At 38.8% G+C, this 21,704-nt stretch overlaps 1 protein-coding gene across 1 annotated transcript in view; it reads left to right on the forward strand.

The window, feature by feature from the left end:
• Positions 1-21,704, forward strand: part of ZNF804B (zinc finger protein 804B) — a gene marked incomplete at its 3' end in the record, with an annotated part of 395,223 nt that overhangs the window by 364,871 nt on the left and 8,648 nt on the right. The window contains exon 3 of the mRNA XM_081102593.1: positions 19,156-19,286. Within this exon, the coding sequence (XP_080958719.1) occupies positions 19,156-19,286 (131 nt within the window). The remainder of the gene's footprint in view (positions 1-19,155; positions 19,287-21,704) is intronic.

Here is a 21,704-nt window from a genome sequence, read left to right on the forward strand (position 1 = left end):
GAATCTTTCCTCTGTTACTTTATCGATGTGTGATCTCTGGCAAGTTCTTACCTTCTCTAAGGGCCAATTACTTTTCCTTAAGATGTGGAAAATAATAGGATATACCTTACAGTGTTGCTCTAAAAATTAAATGAAGTAATGCATTAACACATTTCATAACAATGTTTGGCATGAAGGAAGCACTAGATTAAAGATAGCTATTAATATTTTTATTAATGCTCACTTTAAATGCTATAACTATGTCTGAAAAACTCATGGCATCAGTTTGAACAATCAACTCAAAATCATGTTATTATTGCAATTCTTTGTATATACCCTATATAATAAAGAGGTAATATGCAAATTGACCCTCACACCCTTGCATTACAAGATGGCTGCCCCCATGTCGTCACAAGATGGACAACCCCACATTGTCACAAGATGGCCTGCAGGGGAGGGCAGTTGGAGGCAATCTAGCGGGCAGGGGAGCAGTTAGGTGTCAATCAGTCCAGCAGGGGAACAGTTAGGGGGCAATCAGGCAGACAGGCAGACGAGTAATTAGGAGCCAGCAGTCCCGGATTGTGAGAGGAATGTCCTACTGCTGGTTTAGGCCCTATCCCACAGGGCTCGGGCCTAAACTGGCAGTCGGAGATCCCCCAAGGGGTCCCAGATTGGAGAGGGTGAAGGCTGGGCTGAGGGCCCCCCCCCCCAGTGCACGAATTTCGTGCACTGGGCCTCTAGTACGTACATCACAATACATATGCTGGTATATTTATGCATATATATGACCAAAAATAACCTCTTACATTTTCACTGTTATAACAATGTATAAATCTCTTGTATACTTCTTAACACATTCTGTTCTCCATTGAGATCATGTATGTAACCAAACACTCAATAATTTCCTATGCTAAACACTTTTTCCTCTGCCTTACACCCAGTTCTTAGAGAACTTGTTCATGTCCTTTCGTCACATTGTTTGTACCTGCAACTTCTGCTAAATGAGAGGTAAGCCACAGCTCTCACCCAGTCTGTCACAGGTAATTGGGTTGTGGATGGAACCTTGTTCCTAGTTTTGCCAGGTACAAATTCTTTCCCTCCATGATTAGAAATCAGGGTTAGAGAATCTGTCACTTTGAGCAAGCATAGTAAAGCCCAAATCTGGAGTGGCCATGATCAGGTTTACTATATTCCAAAACAGAGAACGGCATGTTGGGAGAGGCAGGAGAATGATATTGTGTGCCCAGAGAAGAAGAGATGGGAGGTCGTGCAATCCTCAGTTGACAGATAAAGTCATCAGTTCATAGTTTCTGAGTTCTTGGTGTCAGTCTTTTTGTAGCCTAGCTATACTTCCTGCAAGGCCTCTGAGTTGAGATACCCTGTACCCTTCCATGAGAGCACCCCTAGTTTAAGATTTCTGTTACTAAGCAAAACCATCCTTGTTGGAGACAGTGCATATCACCTTTCCCTTTGCATGCTCTTAGTTGCATGAGCATCTTTTTCATCTTCTCTCAAACACAACACCTAACTCAGTGCCTCACAGAATAGCAATGACAACCTGGATGACTATCAATTGTTTCTATCACTTCTTACTTATCTTGAATTCATCACCACACTGCTCAGAATATTGGGTCAGACTTATTTAAAGTGAATTCTGAACCACAGCCAGGGGTGAACCTGAGAAGGGGCGGTGAAGGATTAAAGAAGACAGACAAGAGAATACAGTTGGGACCAGGTGGATCACTGCCTGGATGAGGAAACTGACACAACCTGTAAGCCGAAGCTTTATTTTATAGTCAGATCACACAAAGAGAAACAAGGGGAGTTTACAATGTTCTTGTGAGTTTCAAATCTATTTTGCTACTCAAGCCTTGTTTGGGCAGCACTTGCTGCACCTCCCACAACCCATTAGCTACCTAGGAACAAGGGAGGACTATAGGTCAAGCTTAATTGTGCTAGGAGGGCTCTGCCCTCCAAGCTGGGACTTGTATGTGTCTCTGCCACAGGTCAGTCTGAGGCTTGACCCTATAGCTGCTCTCTACAGAATTCAATTAAATTTTTTTGAGAACTTTGGTAGCATTTACAAAACTCCTTAAGATTTTTTCTAAGGCCCTAGACTGCCACAGACCTGCGTTGGAAATTACTAAATTGGACTGCAGTAAAATAAGGAACATAATTGACTTTTCTCATAGTTAAATCACATGCCTTTGGAAAAAGTAAAGATACTTCCTGGTTAGACTCTTACTCTTGTAAATAAATTTTCTGAGGTTGAATTATATCCCAGAGGTTTCACTGTTAACCAAGCAGAAGGCAGATGTTTTTAAGTTATTGGCACAGAGACATGATAAATTTCAGATGCTAAATCCCAAATGAACATTTCAGAGCTTTCATAGATGTATGTTTTTAAAACTATAGTTTATGTGGAATCGAAAACATAACTTTTGAAATATAATTTAAAAATCTTGGCCCTGTGAGCATGGCAATGTCATGATTCAAGGGAGAGTCATGAGGGTTTGCAAAGTACATAAAGAACCGACCAGAGAAAATAGAGTATAGATGTTATGAGCTAGGGCTTGGGAGTCAGGCAGCTGGGACTTCAAATAAATTCTATAACTTTTCTTTTTGTTATCCTATGGTTGTAAAACGGGAGTGATAATAACAGCATCTATATCATACATTTGTCTTGAAGATTAAAGGAATTACTATACTTCAAGCAGTTGCACTTTTAACTGAGCCTTGTACATAGTACTCTGACGTCATCCTTGCTTTATGTATTTGCTCTAATATTATATAATTGTTAAACACCTTAAAACATTGTAAGGTAGAACACAGCTAGGCAATTTGATTTAAACATGGACACTGAAAACTGAGTCTGTTATGATTTTCTTTGGGCTAAATTGTAGGAATTTATTAATGGTGGTGGCAAGATCAGGGTCAAATGTTCATCTGAATTAAAGGAATTGCTACATGATTCCTAAAAAAATACATGAATAAAATAAAAAATAAACTTATTTTAGCAAGGAAGGACGTGACAGGGTGTAATTTTGAATAAACAGTGTATCTGTCACAATGAACATTTCCAAGGTAATTAAGTATTCTTTCTCAGCATAGACCTGGTGGCATGTGTTTTATCAAATGTCTGCATCATAATTTATTAAACCAATTTTCTGTAATTGGACTTCTGGATGATTTTTAGTTTTTCACCATGAAAATAAAAATATACACATAAATATTATGTATCCCCTAAGGGAAATTAAGGCTTTGATGAAAGACTTGAATCTTCAGCAGATTATTTTATATATTCATATTTTTTCTTATTTCTGCTATTAATTTTCAAAGGGAGGCATTTTTAGCTCACTGGTATTTATTTGAAGGTGAAATCTGTTTACTTATGGTATCATACCAATTTATTTATTTATTTATTTATTTATATATTTTATTGATTTTTTACAGAGAGGAAGGGAGAGGAATAGAGAGTTAGAAACATCGATGAGAGAGAAACATCGATCAGCTGCCTCCTGCACACTCCCCACTGGGGATGTGCCTGCAACCAAGGTACATGCTCTTGACCGGAATCGAACCTGGGACCCTTGAGTCCTCAGGCTGACGCTCTATCCACTAAGCCAAACCAGCTAGGGCCATACTATTTATTTACACCTGAATAATGATGTGTGCTTTTTTGTGATCTCCATATTTTATTGTAATAATTTGTAAATCAACTAATGGTTAGATGGCTTTGTTTAAGATGATTAAAATGTATGGCCTTCAAAAGTAACCACTTTTAATAGATATAATAATTTTGTGTCTAAAGTTTGAATTACCATTGCTAATAGCATTTAGGGTATTTCATTAAAAATAGGCTAAATGAAACAAGGTATTATTAAAGAGCATCATTAAACAGTTGCTGACAACTGAGTTATCTAAATAGATATTATCTCCAGGCATAATTTGTCTCTAATCAACAACCAATTCAGATATCAAAGAAGATGGTTTTTACTGGAATTACAAATGTCAGTTAATTATCACATTAAATAAATATATCATTCCATTTTAGTTGTATCTTCATGATGTTTTTCAGAGATTTAAACATGAAAGCAGGTAGAATACTTCATAAGGAAGGCAATAGAAAGATAACTAATGCTAGCTCCACCACGGCCCAGAATACCACCCTTTACCTGCCTGTGTCTCACTCTCTGCTCTTCTGCCCAACTCTTGCAGTCTTTATTTTTATTTTACTTTGGCTCACAATTGTGAATTTTAATTTTTAGCTGCTTTAAACAGCCTCATCTCGAGTGATGCTCTATTTATTTTATCTTATTCTATTTTCTACAAGTGTTAAAAACAGTGCAAGTACAATTGTGAGGCCACTGATTATTTAGGCACCAAATTTGAAGAATTCTTCTCTATACTAAAATATTTCCCAAAACAACAAAAACAGCAAAAGTAATGCAGTAGACTCTCACTTTTTTAAATTGTAATTCAGCTCATTGTAGGATTTTGGGTAAAGAAGAGACATGTATAAGGGAATAATAGAGTTTATATACATAGTGGTAACTTGGTTATCATTCAAAAAAAAAATAAAAGAAAAGCTACTGTAGGCAATTTCAGTTGTGGTTAAGAATAAGGTTTCAAAAATTAGACAGTTTTGTGTTTGTTCCCCGCCCCTCCCCCCGCAAGCTTATTTCTATCAATACTACATGGAACAGCCTTTGTTCAGATAAGTAATTCTATCTGAGGGATACATTTCTAGAAGTGGAATTGCTGAGCCAGGGGATGATACATATAGAAATGTAATGGCTATTGTCAAATTACCCTCTGGAGGGATTACATCAGTTTGTACTCACACTAAGAGTGAATGAATGTGCTGTTTCCTTATTTACTCAAAACTACTGGACATTATATTGTAAAATATTATGACCTTAATAGTTTGAAATTGAAGAAATTGGGCTCTTTAATGATTGTATTTTATTCTTTATGAATTAAGTTGTTTTATTTTTAAAAGTCAAACTGAATCTAACCAGCCTTTCTTGGTGTTTCTGCATGTCAATCTAAAAGTTTTGTGTCACATGTTTGGAGATATAAAATACACTAGGAATTATGCATACAGCTTTAGAAAAAGTATAGGCTTAACTAAAAGTATTCTTTTTTTTTTTTTGTGCCCTACCTGGTGTTCCTTGGTGGTTAGGGTGTTTTAAAAGACTACTTATCAATTTCATTTTCTCTATATATTCAAAACCACTGAGTCTTTTTAGTGTCATTAAAATACAGTGATCCTTATTATTAGAACATCCAGACACTCTTGACTTAAGTGATGATTCAATCTGTTGAGTTCCAAAATTTGGTGTGCATTTAATAGCTCTGGGTGATCTTTTTAGTGAGACTATCCAAGGCTTGATTTGTTAGCAATGTCAGGCTTGGTTCAGTCAGACTTCCTGCAGGAAGTTGGGAATGCTAAAGCTAAGCTAAGTCAGCATCTTAATAGGAATACTTAAAGTTATCCCTTGAAAGTACTGGTATAAATATGGAACTAACCACCTTCCCCATACAGAACTAAAGAAACAGTATTTCACTCACTGAGGTTGGCAGACAATCTGGACAGGGTCATGTAGTAAATGCTTTTGACTCTGTGGGTCACATAGTCTCTGTTGCAAGGATTTAACTTTGCCATTTTAGCATGAAAATAGCCAGAGATGAGATGTAAATGAATGGGCATGGCTGTTGTTAAACAAAAACAACAACAAAAAAGTATTAATTTTCACAGGTGAAAGTCTTTTTAAAAGTAAGGATTTATTCTTGTGTATGGTGTATGTTGTTGGTCCAGTTGTAGGGTACATTTACACCATGGAATATTATGAAGCTATAAAAAAGAAAGATCTCTTACCATTTGAGACAGCATGGAAGAACCTGGAGAGTATTATGCTAAGCGAAATAAGCCAGCCAGAGAAAGACATTATCACATGATCTCACTCATCTGTGGCATCTAAAGAAAAAAACAAACTGATGAACAAAATTGATCCAGAGACATAGAAGCATGGAATGGTTGTCAAATCTCAGAGGGAAGGTGCGGGGTTGGGTGGAAGAGATTAACCAAAGCAGTTGTATATATGTATGCATAACCCATGGAGACAGACAATAGTGTGGTGAAGGCCTAGGGCGTGGGGCAAGTGTGGGCTAGAAAGGATCAAAGGGGTACAAAGACGGACATCTGTACCCTTTTCAACAATAAAGGTAAATTCAAAATGTAAACAAACAAAAAAAGCAAGGATTTATTAGGCCGGTGTTAGTAAGAAATACCAGGTCCTGGACATGACGTCAGAACCATCAGCTGCATAGCTGTCAAAAGACAGCATGTCCTTGGTCCTGGAGTGGTGGAGCATTTTTATGCATCAGATTGGCAGCTGTGGGCTGGTAGGTGCAGTCAGCAAGGAAGTGTCCGCCCCTGTGAATTAGCTGTGTGCCACCTGGCTATTCTCTCTTTTTTATAATCTTGAAAGTGGCTACCTGAAAATTAATACTACCAACAAGATATACAAGAATGTAAGCAGTCTTTGTCAGATCTGGTCCACAGAATCAACTGTGGCTAACCTTTCTGTGTCTTTCTCTTACTCTCTGGCCCTGCTATAATTTAATTTAGAACATAGCAGAAATTCCTATCTTGCCATGGTGTTCCAATAACACTTTATTTCTAAAAACAGGCTGAGGGCTAGATTTGACTCATGGGTCTTAGCTTTCAGTCTGCTAACATCTAACATTGTACCTAAATAGAAACCCAATTCCAAATCTTTTCGAAAAAATTACTCATTTTTAAATAGGGCCTTTGTGAGAATGCGGAGTAAAATGATCTAGAAACTTCTCTGTATCCTGCTTTGCAGCCAATGACAGAGCTTGGAGAGGGGAAAGAAGCAGTAAACGTGGTTGAACACTAATGACAGTCATCCCTTTTGGCAACATGTAGCAACATTAGTAGGGCAGACGCTGCTGGTTACCTACTCAATTTCCCTTCCACCCTCACATGTCAATAGTATGTGACATCCCTCTAGCAAATGGTATGCGAGTGAAGATTACTTGATGCAGCTTCTTTAAGACACACACACACTAAAACAGTCACCTTTTGCCCTTAGCTCTTCTTTCTTCCTACTTGGAATGCAGTCCTGAGACCTGAGACCTCTCAGGTAAATTGCAACCAGGGGGATAAACCCGCATGTTTAAGTTGGAAGAAACTGAAAGGTAAAAAAAAGATTGGGCAGTAGACTTCCTGGAGCAGGTACAAGTACTGAGGTATGCTTAAATATAGATTCTTGGTTAAGAGTAAAATAAACCTATTTGATTTATCTCTGCAGCCAAGTTTCTGACACACATTGCTCAACTCATTGCTAACTGACACCTTAGACTTTAAAATATCATCTATGTTTGTTGTGTAAGAGTAATAGGATCCAAAATTCAATTTTACACCAGTCTAATTTCATTAAGTTCTTATTTCTCATCCTGCCTCTGTTGCAATCATTTTTCTCAAAGACAGCTCTATTTCCACACAACCTATAGAAGGATTGCTGACCCTAAAGTAGGGTATGAAAAGAGTGGGGAGGAGGAAGTAGGCATTGAAAGAGCTTTTGAAAATCAATATAATGTTAGGTTGTACAAAATGGAGCAATACAAGAAATTGCTTAAAAAAATAGCTGGATGGATGGGTCTGGGCACATTAAGTTGCTTTCCTTATGAACTGACTGGGGAGGAGGTGACCATGCAGGAGCCAAACCACTGGGACAGAATGCTGCAGAGTGGATAATAACCTGCCAAGCAACAACAGCGTCCTGACAGCAACCACACAATCTTCTGGGAGAGCAGGGCCTCTCCACTGAATTCTCTTGAGATAAACATTTTAGACTCTTCGGGTTTGGTGCAAAAACACTTATTTCCTAAAACTTTCCCATAAGGACTGAGTAATTCTCTTGATCTTTAAAAATGAATTACTAAAAGATTCCTTAAGGGCTTGGTCTCATCCACATGTGTCTCGGGGGCAGCGCTGGAGATAGAAATGAAACCCATAGAGAAAAATATCCTTAACAGGTCTCTTCTAACTCTACCTCTTGAAGTATATCTAAAAGATGAAGATTTACAAAATGTATTTGAGAATTTTTGTATGAATAACACTTTTTAAAGATAAACTCTAAGTAATGTACATACTGGGCCGGTGATTTCCAACTGGTGTACCCCAAAAAAATTTAAAACATGCAATACCTGACTATTTAGTCAGGGGCACAGACCTCTTTTCCCTTAGGTTGTCAAATTAAACAATGACAACAGCCAAACCAACACTAGTCATTCTGTGTGAATGAATGAAAATTATACCTGTTTTTTAAATCAGTTCGGCAAAAACAGTACAATATATTTTTTGGTGTGCCATATAATTTTAGTAATTAGTTTAAGTGTGCCGGACTATAAAGAATGCATGTTACAGATTCTAACACTCCACTTTTTCTCTAAGTATGTTGTGATAATTTTGAAATCCTGTTTCATGAGGAAAAGTGTCCAGGTTTTCTGGCCTAGAATTGTTCTTATGCTTCTCACATTGAAGTTATTCTTCGTGGTCTAGATTAGATGAAATTGCTTTTTCTGAGGCCTTAGTAACAAACTATTAGTCTATCAAATATTTACTCAAGTCATAATCTTTAATTAATAAATTTTCATTAGTCAATCCAGAAAAGCCGGACTTCTCCAGGCCTGAACATGCTCTGCAGACACTTCATGTGAATTACTATCGTTCTAATGTGGAAGATGGATTCTTATCATGTGAACGTGGAGATTGGTAGTGATTAGAAGCCCTTTGACTTCTTCTTACTCAGTCTGAACAGTGATTCCCACTTACTCTTCACCAAGGACTTCCATTGTAATGCTGTTAATCATTTCACAAGAGTAGTCACTAGAGATACTGATTTTGATATAGTACCAGCTATTATTTTACCTGATATAACATGGCTTTCTAAGGTACTATAGACTTTAGCTCCAAAACATTTTGATAAAGACATTTCCAAACAATGAACAATATATGAAACTGGATAGACTTTCAATTGCATAAACTGAAACTAATAAATGTCTAGAATTTTACATACATTTTTCTCACTTTGCCTTACTCTTATAAATATTAGACACTAGATGCCCGATGCACAAAATTCGTGCAAGAGTAGGCCTTCCTTCCCCATCTGCTGGCACCAGCTTCCCTCTGGCACCCTGGACCTGGGCTTCCCTCTGGCACCCGGGAACCAAGCTTCCCTTGCAGCCCCGGCTTCATCCAGAAGGTTGTCCAGAAGGACGTCTGGTTTAATTAGCATATTATGCTTTTATTATTATAGATTCTATTTCCAACTCACAGATCTTTTCTTTCTCTTTCCTTTGGTGTAGATCAAGTCATGTAATCTCCTATTTATTTGTTTCTTCATTTTTAAAACAAGGTTAATCATTTTGACCTGGTGCATTGGGGTTTTGCTCTGCTATGAACAACATTAATGCCTACAAAAAATACTCTGGGCTCTATGGATGAAAGTGCAAGATGGGAGGAGTTATTCTGTTTGAGAGAAAAAGTAGCTAGGCATGAGTAAATTCACTTCACATGTGTGTTCTGCTTCACTGAACTTAACGGAGAGTGATTACTGGAGTGGGCAGATGTTCACATGCATGTGCTGGCTGGTAAGCAATAATATGAGCACTGTTATTCTGAACACATAGAGACTTGCTGACCTGCTCAATTTGCCTCTTCATTTATTTATTCACAGCTGAATTCCACTTGCAATGCAAGTGACAGCATTCTGGTTGGCAGGTAGGGAAATAAAAATTACTTAGTTTGTGCTTTTAAAATGAACCTGAGAAGAAAATTACATTCCATCAGTGTATTTTAGCAAATATATCTCTATAAGCCTCTTTCATTTATTGCTGAGAGAGGATAAAACTCATTGTGGAAGCTGGAGAAGATATGTGAGGACTGCTTTTTTTTCTTTATCTTGACCCCGGCATCAGCCCTTTATTGCATTGCCTTTGATCTTGGCACAGACCACAGTAGCCTATCTTCAGGATCAGGAAACCATCTGTTCTGCCATTTCTCTTTTAAATACATTCAAAAAGTACAAAGACATGACCTAGAGTCCCTATTTCCCTCAAGGAAATACTAGAGGTCTACTCTTTTACTCTCCTTTCTGATTGAGATCCATTTTGCATAGAATTAATACCCAAGGACAAACTTCAAATAAGATTTATCAAAGACAAGTCTGGTAACAAATCATACTTTAACCCCAAACTTATGCTCTTCTTTAGTAGTGACATATGTCCTTAAACTTACAGAAATTATAAGTGGTTCAATTAAACAGAATAAGTTATTCCAGACAAGGTTGAGGCAGGTACCCAACATGCTTCCTTTTTCTTCTCCTTTAGAAAATACTACACTCACCAGCTTTGGAAACTATCCAGATGAAAACCGCTCAAACCCTATTTTCAATAAGAATATGAATCACATGATCTTAATGGCTCCCCATTGCCAGTTAAAAAGAGCTTCTAGCTCTAGCCTGGGTAGCTCAATGGCAGAACATTGGCCTGGGCACCAAAGGGTCTGGGTTTGATTCTTGGTCAAGGGCAGATACCTGGGTTGAAGGTTTGATCCCTGGCCTCGTCCAGGCGTACCAAATCGACGTGTCTCTCCCACATCAATGTCTCTCTCTGTCTCTCTCCCAACTCTCCTATCTCCCTTCCATTCTTTCTTAAAAAATCAATGGGGGAAAAAAATCCTCTGGTGAGGATAAAAAAAAAAAGAGAGAGAGAACGCCTATTCATCCTGCTTCCCCAAATTCCATAAAATCTGACTGTTTCTTACCTTTAAACTGCAACAGTTCATACTCACTGAGTATTTGCTGTAAGTCAGGTGCTATGCTCAGTGTTTTACCTTTCCCAGCTCAAATAATTCCAAGAACTCTACAAGGTAAATGGAGATAGTGTGCCAAATTACAAATGTGCAAACTAAAGTTGGAGAAGGTTGAGTAGCTTTCTCAGTCTCAAATCTAGTGAGTGACAGAGACAAGGTGCAAATTCATGTCTGAGGGATTTTAGAATCCCGCTCTTAAAACATACACTGTGTTGTCTTTCTCCCAAACACTTCTGAAAACCAGAAAGTTTGTTTTATCCCTCGTTGTTAGGTCCCACTCTCTCTTTTTTCTCCCTCGCCCAGTGATGTTCCGTCACTCCTCTGCTCTGTTCACCCTGAGTGCCTACTGATAACCAACTGGTTATTGCGCTCCCTATATTCTTCGTATGAGGAAGCAATTTTTTGAAATATATTTGTTTTGCATTGTTCTCAATAAGAGCTGATCTATATACCCTCGAAGAACTTTTATTTTTTGGAGCTGGTTTATCTTTTTTTTAAACTGAGTAAGATTATTGATAATAATAGTATATGCCATTACTTAAATAAATGTATTTTTATTAGATCAGAAGAAGAAAATTGAGAAAACCCAAGTTAAAATATAAAGTTGTCAAAATTTGACCTCTGGATTCTTAGAGGTTATCCTTATCTGTCCAGAGTCAAAAAATCCTCCTTTCATTGCACAAATCAACTTTGGAAGGGTCTTTTATAATAGACATGATCACCTGGTGTAAGCTTTTCAAGAAGTACAGTGTTTGTGATCTTCTTTTTTTTTTTTTAAAAATATATTTTATTGATTTTTTACAGAGAGGAAGGGAGAGAGATAGAGAGTTAGAAACATCGATGAGAGAGAAACATCGACCAGCTGCCTCCTGCACATCTCCTACTGGAGATATGCCCGCAACCCAGGTACATGCCCTTGACCGGAATCGAACCTGGGACCTTTCAGTCCCCAGGCCGACGCTCTATCCACTGAGCCAAACCGGTTTCGGCATGTGATCTTCTTTTATCTTTTTCTTTTCATCAATTGTGTCTTTATTTTAAAGTTTGTTTTGTATCAACATATGGGTGGTACTTGCTTTTTTATTCCAATCTGATACTATCTTTTAATCCCAGTGTTTAGACCACTTACATTTAATTTTATTAGTGATATGTATAGATTTTAGATCCTACTTGCTATACGTTTTTTAATTGTCCCATATATTTTACCTTCCTTTTTACTATTTTCTGCCTCCTTTTGGATTGAGTAAACTTAATGCTTTCCTTTTTTCTGTTTTGCTGTTCTATTGGCTAAACACTGTGCTTTATTATTATAATGGTTATCATAGGCATACTAGAGGCCTGGTGCATGAATTTGTGCACAGGTGGGGTCCTTTGGAGTGGTCTGCGGGGATGGGGCCAAAACCTGCAGTCCAATGCTGCCTGCTGCTCCTGTCTGCCACTCCCGCTCATCCTGACCCTGCTGCTCCAGCCACAGGCTCACGTCCAATCAGTCTCAATTGGGAGAGGCTCGCGCTGCCACAGTGGTACTGGCCAGCCATGAGCCCTGCATCTGGTTCCTGTCCCAAGAGGTATGGGGAGCGGCCAGAATGCGATCAGCACTTGGGTGGGTGGTGGGACGCCCTTGCCAGCCCGGAATCCAGATCCATCCCACTGACTTTGCAACAGTTGTTGGGAGCCACCTAGAAGCTGCTTTTATATCTTATATTCCTTGCTGAGTATCTAGGGAGGGGAAGCAGCCCAAGGCCAACTTCCAGGAGCCCAATGGCACTGTTGGGATCGTGCTGACAGCTCCGGTTCGTCAGTGCCCGGCCAGTTCTCTGGAGATTGGACCTGCAGGACTAGTGAGGGAGGGAGTGGCTGCCCCCCAGGCTGGTGGGCCACCAGGACAGTTCAGTCAGCTGAGTGGCTCTTCTACTGTGGGAGCACAGTGATCATCAGGGGACAGCTCCTGCATTGAGAGTCTGCCCCTTGGTGGTCAGTGCATGTCATAGCGACCGGTCCACCGGTTGACAGGTTGTTTGGTCATTCGGTGGCTTAGGCTTTTATATATATAGATATGTCTATTTGGTATTATTTTCTTTTTGCCCAATACTATTCTTTAATGTTTCTTACCATATAGGTGTTGAATTCTTTCAGCTTTTTGTGTTTTACATATTTGTTTCACTTTTTTTTTTAATATATTTTATTGATTTTTTACAGAGAAGAAGGGAGAGGGATAGAAAGTCAGAAACATCGATGAGAGAGATCTATCAGCTGCCTCCTGCACGCCCCACAGTGGGGACGTGCCTGCAACCAAGGTACATGCCCTTGACCGGAATCGAACACGGGACCCTTGAATCTGCAGGCCGACACTCTATCCACTGAGCCAAACCGGTTCGGCTCGTTTCACATTTTTAAAAGATATTTTAACTGGGTAGAATTTTTTTTGACAAGTCTTTTTTAGAAAATTAAAGATGATGCTTTACTGTATTCTCACTTGTATTATTTCTAGTGAGAATTATTCTTCCATCTTACTACTTATTTTTCTCTACATAAATATGTCATTTCTTTCTGAATATTTTTAAATTTTTCAATTTTTTTCCTGATCTTGAAAAATGTGACTCAAAATAAGCTTTGGATGTAGTTTTCTGTGCTTGGAGTTTGTTGAGATTTTGTTGCAAAATCCCCTCTTGTTTCTTCAAGTACTTTAGTTACATGATTCTTCAATAGGTCACCATTTTTTGTATACTGTTCGAACATAGGGGAGATGGTTGTGATTGCTTCAATTCACTTTTTGCCTATTCTAGCATCTGCATCAGTTCTGCATTAGTCTTGGTTGGTTGATTATTTTTCTTATTTTGGGCTGTTTTCTTGGTGTTTTGCATGCTTGATAATCTAATTGGATATTAGATGTCATTAATTTTTTCTTGTTTTTGCTGACTGTTTTTGTATTATTGGATTTGGTTCTGATACACAGCTAGGCTACTTAGAATCAGATTTATGTCTTGATTTTATGATTTGTTAGGCAAATCCAAAGTAGTGCTCAATCTATTATTAATTATTCTCTAGTGAAAGAGACACTCCCTAAAGTCTATACTCCATGTCCCATGAGTTTTTTCCATTTTATTAGTGAGAAATGGCACTATTCCTGACCATATATGAATGCTAGTCACTTTTGCTCTTAATTCTCTCATCTGGTTTTTTCTTGGTCTGCATAGTTTCCTTATACTCATGCACTACTAATTAGTATGCTGAAAACTTAAGGGGGTCTATATGTAGGTCTCTGTTTGCTTGTTTTTTATTTTTTTCTCTTTGCAGTCTTGAGTACTCAGCATTGCCTAAGCCAAGTCTATGGCTAGATGTCTTTAAACAAAATATCGTCTTCCAGTTTTCTGTGTAATTCTTGTTTTCCCCACATTACATTTTTTAAATTGTTAATAATATTATAGGTATCTCCCATCCTCCCCCTTTACTTCTGTGTAATTCTTAAAAGTATTTTAACTTTGCTGACTTCCTCAACACAACAAATATTCACCCCCACCCCCTAATCTATCTTAACTTTCCTTATATGCTTCAAAATATCTGGTGTTCATGCCTACTGGTATTAAGAAAGTCAGTGCTGCCCTAGCCGGTTTGGCTCAGTGGATAGAGCGTTGGCCTGTGGACTGAAGGGTCCCGGGTTTGATTCTGGTCAAGGGCACATGACTGGGCTGCAGGCTCAATGGCCCATAGGGGGCATGCAGGAAGCAGCTGATCAATGATTCTCTCTCATCCTTGATGTTTCTATATCTCTCTCACCCTCCCTTCCTCTCTGAAATCAATAAAAATATTTTTTTAAAAAGAGAAAGTCAGTGTAATCTTATGTAAGTATCTGTTTCACTTGTGTGTCTCCCTTAAAGGGAATAACATTGGTTTTTAAATTGCTATATCCTCATTACATAGTAGGAATTAACAGTATTTGTTGTTGAATGAATGAGACAGAAATCTCAAACATGTCTATAACTGAGAGAGAGAAGTGCAGTCCTGGATTCTAGGAGGCTAATGAAAGAAACAGGTATATCTGGGAGTTTCAAACAAGACTCCAATGAGTCAATGTTGTGAGTAAATGAATTAATTTCCTCTCCTAGGCTATTAACAACAAATATTTTTAAAGTAACATAATGTAAAGTATTTTATATTCAGTAGTAACTGAGAGTTAAAAAAAATCCCTCTCCTTTTACCAAAATAGACATCTCTCTTTGATTCAGTTGAATTGAACTTTATATGGGCTTATAAACTGTGTAGAAAATTCCCCCAAAAGGTCATTGCTCATAAAATAAGCCTTCACTCCAAGAACTAGATTATTATATACTTAGAAGCTAAGGAAGTGTGAGTAGGAAGCTAAGCAGAAATGGGGATTTTGTAAGCCCCTCTGCCTTCTGACCAAGATTATCCTTTCAGGCTTGGCCTCTCTGTTTATCAACTCCAAAGAACTATTGATCTTTTTTTCTCATAATATAAAGACCATAATTTTATTCTTGAAATTTTCTATTTTTTAGAAGGTTCTGAAATGTTTGCCAAAAATTGAATTCGGATTAACTCTGCTGTTCTCCCTGTATCTGCCTCTAGTTCTGTGAAACTTTTGTTTTTTTGTGCTCAGAATTCTCTCTTTGGAAGACTGGCCTGCCTCCTTCTTCAGATACTTAGCCTAGAAGCAGTTTATCTGGCCACCATCTCCCATGAGCATGTTCTCTTTCAAGAGCGACACTAATGATCATTAAAGGCCTTGGCCCTGGCTCTGTGGGTGGGAAGTAGTCTACCAGAGAGTTATTACCTCACTTGATAGCTCTGTGCCTTTTGCTATTCCTGGGAAACATCTTTTATAGCTGATTTGGGAAATGGAAACAAATTAAAAGGATACAGATTTCAGGCAGTTTAAAGTCACTTTGTACGGAATCAAAGAGGCTAATCTTCATATATACTCTCAGTTCAGAAGTAAGCCCCAAACTGCAAGATACTCATTTGATTGTGATTGTTTCTCAATTTGTTTAATATCATTAGGTGTGCTTACTGGCAGATTCTAAAGTAGCAATCCAAACAGGTAATGAGTCTGATACAATTTGAATGTAAGCTGATTGTTTTTAGAGAAAAGATTAATTAAGAGAAGTGGTAGGTTAATTTAAATCAAGCAAGTCCTACCCTCTATCCTGAGTTTAAATCCCCAATACTATTTTTGTTCTCCTGGATACAATATAGAAAAATCTGCATTGAATAAATATTAACTACCTCCATCAGGAAATAAAAATGAGTTGAGAATTGGCTTCAGAGCTTTGAACTAAATCTTCCACAGTAACACTCGCTTCACTAAAACAAACTAATTTCATCCAGTATATTTAATAGCATCAATTTTTTAAAATATTCTTCTCTTTTAAATTCTCACTCAAGGATATGTTTTTATTGATTTTTTAGTGAGAGAGGAAGGGAGAAAGAGAAACATCAAAGTGAGAGAAAAACATCAACCCTTTGCCTCCTGTATGCAACCTGATAGGATCAAACCAGCCCCCTAGGTATGTGCCTTGATCAGGAATCGAACCCACCAACTTTTGGTGTATGGGATGATGCTCTAACCAACTAAGGCACCTGGCCATGGCTAATAGCATCAATTTTTATGAATAAAAGTACCTTTTACAAGTGAGAGGTCTGGGAGCAGTGGGTAGAAGAAAGTGTGTCTCGGAGAAACTAAGATGGTGGCATAGATAAACACCGGGAAATTGTCGCCTCCCAGAACAATTGAAAAATACCACAAAGGACAGAGCAAACATCATCCAGAACAACAGGAAGGCTGGCTAAGTGTAAATTCTACAACTAGAAGAAAAGAGGGGCACGCTGAGAGCCAGAGGAGCTGCGGAGGTGAAGTGCAGAGGTATGGCAGCGGCGTGCGCGCGCAAGCGCGCACGCAGACAGAAAGGGGGTGGCACCTGAGGACGCAGCTGTTTTTTTGAATCACAAGCTCCCGACTGCTCTGAACTCCGGTTCCGGCAAGTCTCTGGGGACCCAGGACTCATACGGGGAGAAGCTGGTCTGTTGGGCAGCGGGCGAACTTGAGGGCGGCTTTCCCTCAGAGGTGCTTGCAGCCGTTACCGGGACACTGAGACGCGCGACTCCAGGCGGAGAATCAGCCATAGCTTCTTTCTCCACCCTTTGACTCCCTGAGACCCCGCCCCACGCAGGCTGCGGCAGAGGCTTTTGCATGTGAATGTACCTAACTGCAGCCGAGCCAGGCAGACCCGGAACTTCCAAGAGAAGGCCCAAGGCCCCGCAGCGGCTTGCATTGCTTCACAGCTGAGCCTCTTCGTGGCTCCTGCTGTGTGGCCTCAGGCAGAGGCTGAATTAGCACCTCCTTAGATCCAGGAGCCACTGTACCCAGTGGTCAGAGGGGGACCATCCAGATTGCAACTCCTCAGATCCATAAGGGACACACTCAGGGAGCAGACTCAGTGAGCACCAAAGCCCCACTGAAGCAAGTCTTGCCCCAGAAGGGTGTCTTCAGCACAGAAGTTCTCCCACTTCAGACACAGCTGATTCTCACAGCCAATTGGCCTGGAGGTCAATTCCTCCCAGTGATCCTACAACAACCAAGGCACCAAGAGTGCACCAAGAGTGTCCATCCCAGGTAACTGGGGAGGCTGAGCCACTGGGCCCTACAGGACACCTGGCGCGCAGGGCCACTCTATCAACACAGGGAAGCAGCCAAAATGCAGAGACAAAGAAACAGGTCACAAATGGCAGAAATGGAGGAAAGCAAACGACTGGATATAGAGTTCAAGGCCACGTTTATAAGGTTTTTCAAGAATTTTATGGAAACCGCCGATAAATTTAATGAATCCCTCAATGAGTATAGTGAGACCATGGAGGACATGAAACAGGAACAACTAGAAATTAAGCATACACTGACTGAAATAAAGAATAATTTACAGAGATCCAACAGCAGACAAGAGGATCCCAAGAATCAAGTCAAAGATTTGAAATACAAAGAAACAAAAAATACCCAACCGAAAAAGAAAAAAGAAAAGAGATTCAAAAAATATGAAGATAGTGTAAGGAACCTCTGGGACAACTTCAAGCGTACCAACATCAGAATTATAGGGGTACCAGAAGGAGAGAGAGGGCAAGATATTGAAAACCTTTTTGAAGAAATAATGACAGAAAACTTCCCCTACCTGGTGAAAGAAATGGACTTACAAGTCCAGGAAGCGCAGAGAACCCCAAACAAGAGGAATCCAAAGAGGATCACACCAAGACACATCATAATTAAAATGCGAAGAGCCAAAGACAAAGAGAGAATCTTAAAAGCAGCAAGAGAAAGACAGTCAGTTACCTACAAGGGAGTACCCATTCGACCGTCAGCTGATTTCTCAACAGAAACCATGCAGGCCAGAAGAGAGTGGCAAGAAATATTCAAAGAGATGAATAGCAAGAACCTGCAACCAAGATTACTTTATCCAGCAAAGCTATCATTCAGAATAGAGGGTCAGATAAAGAGCTTCACGGATAAGAAAAAGCTAACCAAACCAGCATTATATGAAATGCTGAAAGGTATTCTTTAAGAAGAGGAAGAAGAAAAAGGAACTCTTACCATTTGCCACAGCATGGATGGAACTGGAGAGCGGATAAATACCACAGGATCTCACTCATTTGTGGACTATAATGAACAACATAAACTGATGAACAAGGACTGATCCAGAGACAGAGAGGCATTGATTGGAATGTCGGGCCTTGGAGGGAAGGTAGGGGAGGGTGGGGGCAAGGGGGAAAGATCAACCAAAGGACTTATATGCAAGCATATAGGCCTAACCAATGGACACGGACAACAGGGGGGTGAGGGCATGAGCTGGGGGGGGGGGGGGTAGAGGGTACACATATGTAATATCTTAATCAATAAAAAATATATTTAAAAAAAGTATGTCCCATAATCTCCTCTCCCTTCATACCCATTCATATAGTGCACATTCTTCCCATTTATATTTTTCACAGGCATACACATTATTTCAGTTATGTAGGTAGAATGGTCCTAGCAAGGACTGGGTACAGGTTTGCAGCACACTTCTGTGACAAGCTTTGATAAATAACACAGCTGACAACTAAATTTGTCTTGGAGCAGAGAACAGCACCCAGGGAGAAGGTACTATTACCCTCCCCATCCAGAAAATCACCTCTGCACACAGGACAACATTTAATAAGGAGTGTTGTGGGAGGAAGAGAATATATTACTTATTTATATCATCCTTTCTGTTTTTCTTCTTTGTCCACAGAGACTGAAAGAATTAAAACAACGGGAATTTGCACGAAATGTAGCTTCTAAGTCATGGAAAGATGAGAAGAAACAAGAAAAAGCACTTAAACGACTTCATCAGCTGGCTGAGTTAAGGCAACAGTCTGAATGGTAAGAATTAGAGGTGGCTCAGATTGTTCAAAATTTTCTTCAACCTCTGGGGAAATTTCAGTGATAAATTTACTTGGTTCACTGTAACAACATAAACAAATTATAATTAATCAAAAGATGTGCCTGAGGGCAAATGTTCCTAACAGTTAAATGTTTATAAATTAATTACTTTGACATCTGATTATTTTTCCTTACTAATAGTATTAATTTAATGTGCTCTTTAATGAAATGATCCAAGAATGTTTCTAAAATACTAGCATCTATTATATCCAGTTGACTTAAAGGGACCTATGTAGCTTTTTATTAATTAAGTTTTGTAATAAAAATTTTTAAACTTATAAATAACAATGCATCATTTTGGTGAGAAAATAAAGCTTCTGTACATTTCCCTGTAAATACCTGAATCTAGAATAAATGATGCTATCATTATCTGGACAAGTAAGATAACTAATGCAGTTAAATTAACCATTTAAATTTATAATTATAACAAGGATGCTAACACATTCTCACAGTTGAAAAATAGAAGTTTTACCTAAGCTTAGAACTGCTGAATGTTTCAAAGTACCAAGATTGTTACCTGAAACACTATAAACTTTGCAGATTTTAATTTATCCTATATAATAAAACCCTAATATGTAAATAGACCGAACAACAGAATGACCAGTGGAACAACCCATCACTATGACATGCACTGCCACCAGGGGGCAGACACTCAATGCAGGAGCTGCCCCCAGCCCACAGGCCCCAGGCCAGCCAAGGTGGGTGCCAGCGGGGACCCCCAATCACCCCGCCAGTCGCCCCGCAGAGGGAGGTGACCAGCAGTGGCAACAGGGAGGTGGGGCCAGCAAGCAGGCAGCGCCAGGCTGGCCAAGGCGGGAGCCAGCAGGGGCCCCCCCGATCACCCCGTTGGTCACCCTGCAGATCAGCCCTAATTGCCAGCCAGGCCTAGGGACCCTACCTGTGCACGAATTTCATGCACCAGGCCTCTAGTGTGCATATAAATCATAATATAGAACACCAATGTAGCTAATTAATGTAGTTGACAGCAACCTAGTGAACTGTGAAATTCATAGCTTTGTGCCAGAATTGAAACCTCTTTTGTACAAGTGAAAAGTCATATACATACTAAGTGAAATAAACTGGTCAAAGAAAAACAAATACCATATTATTTCACTCATATATGGAATCTAATGAACTAAATAAACAAATGAACAAAAGAGAAACATAATCATAGACAGAAAACTGACAGCTGTCAGGGAAGAAGGGTTTGGGGTCTGGGTGAAGAAGGTGAAGGGATTAAGCAAAACAAAACAAACCCAAACAAAAACACAAACTCATAGACACAGACAACAGTATGGTGGTTACCATAGAGGAAGGGAGTTGGGGGAGGCAGATGAGGGTTAAGGGAGTGTAAATGGTGATGGAAGGAGACAATACAATGTATTATAGAATTGTACACTTTAAATCTATATAATTTTATTAACCAATGTCATCCCAATAAATTCAATTAAAAAAAGAAAAGCAATATACAATAAACTTGGGAGTGAATGACTCAGTTATACAGAGTGTCCCCCAACAATGTATACACTAGCAGCTGGTAGTTCAATTTTCAAAATAAAATGCATTTTAATAAACACTACCTTTATAATTATTTAAGGTGTGTGTTTACATTTTTGGGACACCCTACAGTACCATAAAATATTAGGCCTCAAATTTGATTATAAAAATATTTATTTTTAGGATTAATTATGAGTAAAAACACAGTACTCAGCTTGCATATATTCATGTATTTATACATGAATTATCTGAGGTTAATTTAAGTTATGAAAAATATATAAAAACATAGTCATGTTAAAAGTAAGTGAGAAATTTGCTATGAAGGAAAAATATAGGTTGCAAACGTATGTATCCAGAGGTGAGGTTAATACAAAATGCACGCTATGAGGTCAGAACTAGGGCACACATTTGGTACCTACCTTTGTACTTTAAAATGCAAGAAGGATCTTAAAATATGTTATTTGATCCCATTATAAATAAAATATTAGACAGTCCTTCTCAAAACAGAACTTAGAAGGGAACATCTAATGGTTATTATAATATCTTGCAAGAAAAAAGGAACTAGGTTAGATGTTAATTCCTGGGTGATTGATTATGAGGGGCAATAAGTCAGATTATTTAAAAAGGACAATGGTAACTACACACACAACAGAAATCCAAGTCGCTTCAATAAACATAATTTTGATTCTTTTTTTATTATGAAAGTTGTCACACCTACATTTCTACTCATCCATTCCATATTTTCTTTTGGAAGAAATAGACAAAGGATCAGAGGAGCCTTGATAATGATGATGGTGATGGTGATGATGCTTTTGTTTAAGAGTTCTAAGTTAGCAGAGCTACCCTTTGTCTTCTGAATTA

The sequence above is a fragment of the Myotis nattereri genome (genome assembly GCF_964212035.1).
Source record: "Myotis nattereri genome assembly, chromosome: 11".
NCBI classification, from domain to species: Eukaryota; Metazoa; Chordata; class Mammalia; order Chiroptera; family Vespertilionidae; genus Myotis; species Myotis nattereri.